Source organism: Sinocyclocheilus anshuiensis, unplaced genomic scaffold (assembly GCF_001515605.1).
Source record: "Sinocyclocheilus anshuiensis isolate Anshui unplaced genomic scaffold, SAMN03320099.WGS_v1.1 scaffold680, whole genome shotgun sequence".
In the NCBI taxonomy this organism is placed as follows: Eukaryota; Metazoa; Chordata; class Actinopteri; order Cypriniformes; family Cyprinidae; genus Sinocyclocheilus; species Sinocyclocheilus anshuiensis.
The window spans coordinates 1,412,530-1,423,038 of NW_015555783.1; the positions used below are offsets into that span (position 1 = coordinate 1,412,530).

Consider the following 10,509-nt stretch of genomic DNA (forward strand, 5'->3'; position numbering starts at 1 on the left):
TGTGTTTATATATACATAATAAATATACACAGTACACACATATATTATGTAAACAAAAACTTTTATTTTGGATGCGATTAATCGCGATTAATCATTTGACAGCATTATTTTTTTTACTGTATCAAATAAATGCAGCCTTGGTGAGTAGAAAACATTTTTTCTTAATTATTTCAAACTTTTGACCAGTACTGTACAGAAAGTATTTTAACAAAACATTTACATCTTCCAAAATGTCAAAACTCTTTAAAGCAGATTTAAGCTTTCAGTAAGTATCCATCGAAACCATCATTCAAATTGTTCTTGACGATCTTCTCTTTTCTAATTAAGGTAAAACGACAATCGCTAAAAGATCTACGATGAGCCTGTTGACTGAAAACCATCACACTAATCATGAAACGTTTGTCTTGCTCACAGTCGTATGGTGGTTATGTCACATCCATGGTTCTGGGATCTGGAAGTGGACTGTTCAAATGTGGAATTGCCGTGGCTCCTGTTGCTAAGTGGGACTATTATGGTATGGATTTCAAAATGTTTTCTGATTTATGATATAGATTAACCACAGACAATTTAGCAAACTTAACTCACACACTGCATTCTTCACAGATGCCGTATATACAGAGAGATACATGCATCGCCCTGAGGAAAACACTGAAAGTTATAAAGTAAGTTAAATTAAAGTAAGAAATTATGAACAGTTATCAATACAGTGCTTCATATATTTGGTTGATTTGCAGAATTCAACAGTGACCGACAGGGCAAAAAATTTCAAGTCAGTGCAGTACATGCTGGTGCACGGCACTGCAGACGGTAAGCAATGTAAAGTTTATAGATATATCGCATTTATAATCTGGTTAACTGACTCTGATCCAAAACCTAGTGTCTTGACTAAATACGCAGCATTTAAAGATGTTTTCTTGCCATTTTGACTTCACTACTCTAGACAACGTGCACTTCCAGCAAGCTGCCCAAATTTCCAAAGCCCTGGTGGAAAATCAAGTTGATTTTGAAGCAATGGTGAGTTTTGATGAATTTTTAGTAAAGGAATACTTCATCCAAAATTGAAAATTTACACACCTCTGGCCATGCAAAATGTAGATGAGTTTGGAGAAATGTAGCATTACATCACTTGCCCACCAATGGATGCTCTGCAGTGAATGGGTGCCGTCAGAATGAGAGTCCAAACAGCTGATAAAAACATCACAATAATCCACAAGTAATCCACGCCACTCCAGTCCATCAGTTGACTCCGTGTGAAGCCAAAAGATGTGTGTTTCATAGAAACAAATCCATCAAGACGTTTTTCACTTCCATAATCCATAATACTGCTTTCTCCAGTGAAAGCAGTATTATGGATTATGGAAGTCATCTGAACATCTGTCTTAATCAGGAAAGAAATCTGCACAGATCAAGCACCGTTTACAAGCAAAAACAGTCAAAACCAGTTTTAAACAAACTTCTTGTTGGATTTTGATGTGAAAAGACAACAGACTTAATTACGGATTATGGACTCGTATTTTAGCCGGAAGCAATGGTTTAAAGTTAAACATGCCTTGATGGATTTGTTTCTTACAAACACGCAGCTTTTCGCCTCACAAGATGCTAACTGATGGACTGGAGTGGTGTGGATTACTTGTGGATTATTGTGATGTTTTTATCAGCTGTTTGGACTCTCATTCTGACGGCACCCATTCACTGCAGAGCATCCATTGGTGGGCAAGTGATGTAATGCTACATTTCTTCAAGTCTGTTCAGATGATGGCCTGAGGGTCAATACATTTTCATTTTTGGGCGAACTCTTCCTTTAAGCTCTGAAAGGTCTTGTTTTCTTTAAAACACTCTAAATGCCTAAATGTGTAATATTTTCTCAGTGGTACACCGATAAGGATCATGGACTGTCTGGTAAAGCGCGTTACCACCTCTACGCACACTTGAACCATTTCCTGCAGAACTGCTTTGCGGAGAAAAAATAAATGGACTTATTGATGCATTATGAAGACAAATGTTCCTTTTACATTGACACAAACACTGTTAATGACAGATGCTTTACATGCTAGTCTGTATTTAGAACATGTTAATGGGAACAAACTCTTATGTCAGAGCCAATGACAGTTACATGTAAGATTTTATATTTTTTTTTAATATGTGAAATTTGTATTAGCTGTTTTTTTTTTTTTATCAAATTGCTGTAATGATTACTCTACAAATGTGACCTGATATGAATGTAGTTTGTATCACAGACGTCTGGCATGTTTCATAATGTTACATTTACAAATTGATTGTGGAATACAATCAATTTGTGTTCTATGTAGTTGTGTTTATGCACTGACTTCAATGTGTGGTTTAAGCATGTCTGTAAGAAAACTGATCAACTCAAACATTGGAGATTTGAATGCCTTGGTCTTTTGACTCATTCTTCATATATCCTGAAAACAAGAAAAAAAAAGGGAAAATATTTCTGTATGTGAAACAATTCTACATCTTAATTTCCATTTTATATTTTACATATTATATAAGTTTGGACACACTGGACTGAATTTTGATACTTCTATCTCTGTGTCATTTAATAGGTTTGACAATTTTTTTTTTTTACATATTTGACTGGTAGTGTATGCATATAATAGTCTATATGATGGTATATGAACAGTGCCACCTGCTGGTTGAACTATTGAAATGTCTGCCAAAGGAAATTTGTCTGACAGTCCCAAGAGCACAGATGAATGTCATTGAAAAAAAACTTCTCTGAATTTGACATCACTGATGTTATAGATATATCAACTAAAACCCACATTAATGAATTTCAGTCTAACAAAAATCAAGAAACATTAACAACATGAAATAATGTACAATCACGACAGCACAATCAGGACTATAAGTAGTATTAAATAAAGTATTATACAGTTTCTAAATATTCCTGAATAATGACGGCTATCCACACAGACCACTCAACTAGGAAACCTAACTTTCCTATATAATGCTCCACAACTCGAACCAATATTTCCATTTTTTTCTAGGTCTTTGTCCCTAAAACTACTTTACTGCACCACCAGTTAAGCTTTAAAACAGTCCAAGCTGCTATAACTAGTTTAAAAGTGTTCGTCGAGCTGCTATTACTAGTTAAAAAGGATGTCCAAGTAAAAAAAAAGGTGTCATTACTACTATAAGCGTATATGTTACTGTTACTAGTTTTACTGAGAATCTTCAGGGAAATTAACCTGATAAAATCTACAGAATTTATAAATTCTTTAAAAATAATGACATGCAGTGGAAAAGCTTCAGTTGAGAAGCATAACTTATAAACATTTATATAATCAATGTATAAATAAATGAACATATAATAGCCTATAAATGACAATAGAATAGAGCTGACATCTATTCTACATAAAAGTAAAATATTTAAATATTTTAAACATTTAAAAATACATATGCAATATATAGAGAGAGATTATTGGAGTGGATGTTTTATAAGAAAATACCATTTCAGTCTTTCTACTTCAACATTTCACATATCACAATTCAGAGTTACTTGTCATTTCTTTGTAATTATTTGTATTTACTAGCACTTTCAGAGTGAAAATTGCTTAAAAGTAAACCTTACATTATAAATATTTTTTTCAGTGTATTGAAAAATCCCCTGTATTGCAAAAGGAGACATTTATTGATGGAAAAAAAAAAAAAAAAAAAAAGGCACAAAAAGAAAGCTTTGCAGAGTGCAAACATCACTGCCTGGAAATCTGACTGAATGCATCTCATCCTGAATGTACCTATGCAATTATTTGCTCTCCTCTGTTTTTAACAAGACAGAATCATGTTTGACTTTTCCCTTAAGTGACTTTTTGACTTGTTTGACCATCTCCCCATCTCTCTTTTTAAACAGGTTCACAGTGCAAATACACTGATGCATTGAGATTAATGGATTGAAACTAATAAGTGTGTCTGTGTATGTGTGTGTGTGTGGATCACGCCACCTGGGCATCACTATATAAGACTCAGAACATCAGGCTGGGACCGTGAAATCGCACTGGGAGCCAGGAAGGAGAAACCAGTGAGTCAACATCAAAATCTTTGACTTTATTTCTCCGTGACGACCCAACGCAATCCAGGTGAGCCGGAGAACTTTTTGGCACTATACTATATATCTTTTGAGGTAGAATGCATTAATGGTTTACTTAGTAGCTGTATGGTCTGATCCTCAGGTAAGATAATGACAAGGATCTACGCCTTCATTGGACTTTTACTTCTTATTCTGATCCAGAGCAGCCTGCAGATTCCCATACAAGAAAACATGGAAGAAAACTCCAGGTAAGAGTAACTCAATTCAGAGTTATTTCATTTTTAATAGCCTCTGCAGATGGGAATTTTATTGTAGTAATACAATCTGGGACACATTTAACCTCAAAAGGGGCTTAAATAAAATTAAGCATATTTTAAGGTTTTGTTTTTGTATTTTTATTTACTTAAAATGTTTATAATTTTGCTGCAAACTTCTGTAAAAGTATGTCACTAATAAATTCAATTAAATGCTTTTTTTTTTTTTTTTTTGATTTTGGGGTTGACATATCTCCGACATGGTGATTCTTTTTGGAGAATGACATGTTTGGTATTGACTTCCAGCCTTATGTCGGAGGACGCACTATTTAGTGACCCAAGAGAAGTAAACAACATGAAGAGACATTCAGAAGGCACATTCTCAAATGATTACAGCAAATACCTGGAGACCAGGAGAGCACAAGACTTCGTTCAGTGGTTAATGAACTCCAAGAGAAGCGGGTACGTTTCAATTCTGTAAGTTCTTGCAAAATATTTAAGAACAGGTAAAAAAATAAAAATAATGACATCTGGCAAATGTGTGTAGACTATTTAACTATTATATAATTTTACATGACATTCACCAGTTGGAAATTCATTTAAATTATAGTAATTCTCACATGACATGACTACAGCATTAGAACGACTGAAAAAAAGTTTTTTTTTTAAATGTTTTTGATCTTTTGAAATCTCGTCTGCTCACCAAGGCTTATCTGTATCAATTTATTTAATACAAAAAAAAAACAGTAATATTATTAGAATTTAAAATAACTCATCTATTTAAATATATTTTAAAATATAATTTATTGCTGTGATGCAAAGCCGAATTTTCAGCATCATTACTCCAAGCTTCAGTGTTACATGATACTCAACAAATCATTCTAATATGCTGATTTGCTGCTCAAGAAACATGAATATTATTATCAATGTTGAAAACAGTTGTGCTGCTTCATATTTTTGCGGAAACCCTGTTATATTTGTGAATAGACAGTTTGAATGAACAGCATTTATTTGAATTAGAACTCTTTTGAAACATTATAAATGTCTTTGGTCACTTTTGAACAATTTAATGCTTCCTTGCTGAATAAAAATACTTTTTTTTTTTTTTTTTTTACTTTTGAATGGTACTGTAAATAGATACAGTTTATTATTGATGTCCTTTTTAAATCTGACAGGAAGAATATCACCCTTTCCATAAACAATAATTATTTTTTCCTCCAGAGTCCCCACACGACGGCACGCAGACGGCACATTCACCAGTGACGTCAGCTCTTACCTGCAGGAGCAGGCGGCAAAAGAGTTTGTGTCCTGGCTAAAAACAGGGAGAGGATGACGCGAGTCAGGATTCACGACAACGAGATAAAAACTAGCCTGCATAACTGTGATATCCGACACTGTTTTATAATGCCTAGTGCTGTCAGTTTCACTGAATCATGCAAATAAATCTTTCTTCAAATGAAGCACTTGGTGTTTTGGTTTTCGAACGACACTGTAAACCAATTTTAAAAATATGATCCAGACTGTTTCAGTAGAGGATAAACGTGGTTCAAAATGGATTGTGCAAACTACATTGTGTTTTGCGTTTTCAACTACTGGCGTAATGATTGAAATACAAGACATTTGAAAACTAAAACCGTCCGTTTATGTTAATAATCTTGAATATTGTTTGGCCTATGTTGTTCATAGTAATGCATTCCAATATTTGTTGCCAAGGACAATCTCTCAAAAAAGATAAACTATATGATAAACTACTGTGTTGGATTAACAATGCAAAAAAGCACATTGAAAAGCCCTATTGCAGAGAGTTTAACAAGAGTTTAACCTTGAGTTACAACTTAAAAGGCAAGAATTTGACATTTATCCAGATAATACCTTTGAGAAACAGACTTCATGAGCAGTTAAATCGCTATTTGTCAAGTTGACATGCAAGCAAATGCAGCAAATTCATGTGGGGCAAACAACTGCAATCAAACAGAATATCCATGTGTCAAATGGCTTCAATCATTCTGTCAGTATAACAAACAAAGTTCAGAGTTATGCTTATGTCAAGCTTGAACTCCACAGGTACCTTTTCAAACGATCTTCCCCATAATCCCATTGGAGAACAAACTTCAGCGTGCTAAACTGGCCTGATATGTCACTTCTGCTTACCTCACCGTATCTAACATGACACTGACAGAAGACGGGAGTCACCAAAGCCTTGTGGAAATGTGTCAATTATCCAGCACGGTCAGGCACCCTGGGACCGCATGTTTCCGGTCCTTCAACAAGAAGAAAACAGCACCGGTGCCAGAGATGCAGTCCGCCCTGGGAGCAGGTCTCTCTCTGAGCTGTCAGCTGATGCTACAAACCATCTGTTCACCAAAAAACACTACATATCAAGCCAACACGCTCACTCGTTTTAATAGAGGAGAACCTATATAAATATACTTAATAGGCGTGTAACACTCGTTGTGTGTCAAGACAAACTCTTGCCTGGAAGTTTAAAAACTGATGTACTACTTTTATGGTGCCATTTTTGTCAATTTGGAGCTTGACAGCCTCCTCATTCACTTAATTTACATACACTGAAAAACATTTGGTGTAGAAAAAATTTTGACTCAGAAATTACTAGTAAATTCCACAAATAATTACAATGAAACTGCAAGTTACATAATTAATTTAAGAATTTTAAAGTAGAAAGACTGAAATAGTATTATTATATTTGTTTTAGTGCTGTCAAACGATTAATCGCGATTAATCACATCCAAAATAAAAGTTTTTGTTTACATAACACATGTGTGTGTACTGTGTATATTTATTATGTATATATAAATACTCACATACAGCATATATTTTGAAAATATTTACATGTATTTACATGTATATATTTATATTCATAACATGTATATTATATATAAATCTATTTAATATATAAACGTAACATATTTTTTCTTAAATATATATACACATGCATGTGTGTGTATTTATATATACTTAATAAATATACACAGTACACACATATACTATGTAAACAAAAACTTTTATTTTGGATGCGATTAATCGCGATTACTCGTTTGACAGCACTAATTTGTTTCATTTACAACTTCGAAATGTTGTAATTATTTGTACACTACTTATAAGATTTACCAAATCTTAATGCAAAAAATTGTAAATAAATATCTATTTATATAAAATACAACATATTACGATGTAAAAAGATATATTTACTTACAATAATGCTGAAAGTGTTGTATGTAGGTAGGTATGGTTAATTGAGCATAATTGGGACCTTTTCCCACTCATCTCCATGGCAAAAAAAGTGTGCCAGTTTACATTAATTCACCATGTTCAGTTGAGATTACCTTAAAATACGTTTAAGAGCTTGTATGTGTTTAGTTCTGCCGTTTTTTCAACAGCGAATTATCTTGACAGGTTTGTGGGACATCCAAAAACAGTATGTTGTCTTTGTGAAACCATCATAATAACATATTAAGCAACTCACCATTGTTATTTCACGTGTACAGGAACAACTGAAGCGTTCGCTCGCTCCCCCAAAAAATGACAAGACGCTCTCAGTATGGCCGCTTTTAAAACACTGCTTCACGAAGCTTCGAAACCTTTACGAATCTTTTGTTTCGAATCAGTTGTTCGGAGCGCTTATCAAATTTGGGCAAGTCACGTGATTTCAGCAAACCCCGATGGTTGCCACTAGGGGGTGTTGATCTCAAAGTGTCCCCTTGAAACACTGTCTACTGTTGTTTTATATGAGCTCGGATCAGTTTTATGTATGAATGTTAATAAAACTGAAGTTAATCAATTGTACCGATTCATGATCAGTTCTCAGTGCAGGAGGCCCGGTTAATCACATGATGTGAAATCCCGCCAGATTTTTACTATTAAAACAAACGATAAGAGGCCAGATGTTGTGGGTTATTAAATTGGCGGAAAGTGGATAATTTAGCATTTGAAATGCATCATAAACAATATAGAAAACAATATAGTGGGGTGAATTTGTAATCAGCACTTGACATATCACAATAACACCTTATCAATGTTGCGACATTTGCACTCCAAACACCCCCAAGTAGCTAATGGGCAAACATCTGGTGGAGCTGCAACATCTGGTGTACCCACCAAATCTTCTGGGCCTCTACTGTAATTGGCAAAAGTGGTGGGATGATATTTCAAGTCCTCAAGGCTTTGTATATTATAAACGACAGTCACACAGTATACACTTTAATAAGTCACTTATAAATGTATTCATTTTTTTCAGCAAAAGGACATTGATGAAGCTCTAATGGACATGATAACCATGGATTCGCAGCCATTTTCATTGGTGGAGGACGAGGGCTTCAGGGCATTTGTAAAGAAGCTTGAGTCAGCACACAGGTGCATCTCAATAAATTAGAACGTCGTGGAAAAGTTCATTTACCTGTATGTGCTTCCCACAAGGCATGCACTGAAGGACATGGTTGCTGCACGGTATGAAGTGACAAAACAGAAGGTGAAAGAAGCAAGCACTGTGAATCTGACATCAGACATGTGGACATCAATGAACATGGATGCTTACCTTGCAGTAACTTGCAATTACATCAAAGAATCAAAGTTGTCCACTGTTGTCCTGGGAGTTTTGAAGTTCCCTGAAGCCCACACATCTGAGCTCATTAAAGAAGCAAAGACTGTTTTTCTGGAGTAATGGGGAATAAGAGACAAAGTCACATGCCTTGTCACTGACCATGCCTCAAACATGACTCTGTGTGCAACCTTCTTCAGATCAGACACATTCCCTGCTTTGCTCACACCTTAAACCTCGTGGTGAAAAAAGCCCTCCCTCAGACAGCAGATCTCAGTGTCAGTAGAGATCAGTGCAAAAAAGTGGTTACCTTCTTCAGATCCAGCACCAATGCCACTGAGAAACTGTCTGCAATCCAGAAGCAAATGAGCAGGCCAAAAAAGAAGCTGATTCAGGAGGTGGAATCTTGGTGGAACAGCACATTTTTCATGCTTCAAAGAGTTTATGAAGAACGTGAAGCAGTTGGTGCTGCTTTAACATCTTCGAACACCAACATAAGACCCTTGATCAGTGGACCGTTTGAAGCAATCTCACAGTGTCTTCAAGCCCTTTCAGCCTTCAATCATGCCACAGTTGAACTCTCTGCTGAGAAGGTGGTCACAGCTCCAAAGATCATACCTATTGTCAGAATGCTGTTTCATAAAATCAGTGAAAAGGCACAGAAACTGACATCAACAACAGCCATTCACCTCACAAACAACTTTGAACTCTCTGCTGAGAAGGTGGTCACAGCTCCAAAGATCATTTATTGTCAGAATGCTTATCATTTATTGTCAGAATGCTGTTTCATAAAATCAGTGAAAAGGCACAGAAACTGACATCAACAACAGCCATTCACCTCACAAACAACTTGATCGCAAACCTAAAACCACGCTTTAGAGCTGTAGAATCCTTAAGGATACTGGCCAAGGCCACCCTTTTGGATCCCAGATTTAAGACCGTTGCTTTTGGCAGTGCAGACAACGCTGATGCTGCAGTGAAGGACTGTATTGCTGAATGCAGTGCATTGATGCGTGAAACATCAAAACATCTTCCACCACCTGAGTCTACTTCAGCAGCAACAGATTCAGCAGGAGCACTGGGAGATGGAGATTTTATTGAAAACATTACACTGTTGTGTAGATATTTGCAATTGCTTTGTAAATGGTGTCATTATATGTTTGGGCCTAGTTCTTGTTGCTTTTACATTATTTTGACCAGCAGGTGTCACCAGCGTGTGGTGTTTCGAACGCTTCGAAACTGAGTCGTTTTGTGAAGCAATTGGTTCAATTGATTCGAAGCTTTGAAAAGCTTCGATTCTAGTCGCGCCAGTGAAACTAACTGAGCAGCCATCTTTACAATATTGTCTTTGAACTTCCGTTTTTGCATAACTCTATAGCATGACTGTTGAAGAGTAATTTGCTGGTTTAGTAGATTTACTTATTTCAGAGTTCGAAGCAAATGTCATAACAAACGTGAGTAGAACGGGAAGATTTTAAAACCAGCGGTTCATTCTTAAATTGAAACGAACCTGACTTAAAGCTCCAGTCCGTAACTTTTTTTGGTTAAAAATGATCCGAAATCAATATTTGAGCAAGTGCATATCCAGCCAGTGTTCCAAACTATCACCTTATTTTAGCTCTATTCACAACTGTAAGCTTGCACTCTAA

The 10,509-nt window shown here is 35.6% G+C and overlaps 2 protein-coding genes across 2 annotated transcripts in view; both read left to right on the forward strand.

Moving 5' to 3' along the window:
- Positions 1-2,437, forward strand: part of LOC107674761 (prolyl endopeptidase FAP-like) — a 14,664-nt gene extending 12,227 nt beyond the window's left edge. Inside the window, exons 24-28 of the mRNA XM_016468853.1 lie at positions 415-514; positions 604-662; positions 735-807; positions 941-1,014; positions 1,869-2,437. Coding sequence (XP_016324339.1) covers positions 415-514; positions 604-662; positions 735-807; positions 941-1,014; positions 1,869-1,970 — 408 coding nt within the window. The 3' untranslated portion in view covers positions 1,971-2,437. The remainder of the gene's footprint in view (positions 1-414; positions 515-603; positions 663-734; positions 808-940; positions 1,015-1,868) is intronic.
- A 1,581-nt stretch (positions 2,438-4,018) lies between these two features.
- LOC107674768 (glucagon-like) lies at positions 4,019-5,736 on the forward strand. The gene is made up of 4 exons (XM_016468862.1): positions 4,019-4,100; positions 4,194-4,299; positions 4,612-4,767; positions 5,527-5,736. The coding sequence occupies exons 2-4, from the start codon at positions 4,202-4,204 to the stop codon at positions 5,636-5,638; spliced, it is 366 nt and encodes a 121-aa protein (XP_016324348.1). The 5' UTR covers positions 4,019-4,100; positions 4,194-4,201; the 3' UTR covers positions 5,639-5,736.
- Positions 5,737-10,509: the final 4,773 nt, after the last annotated feature.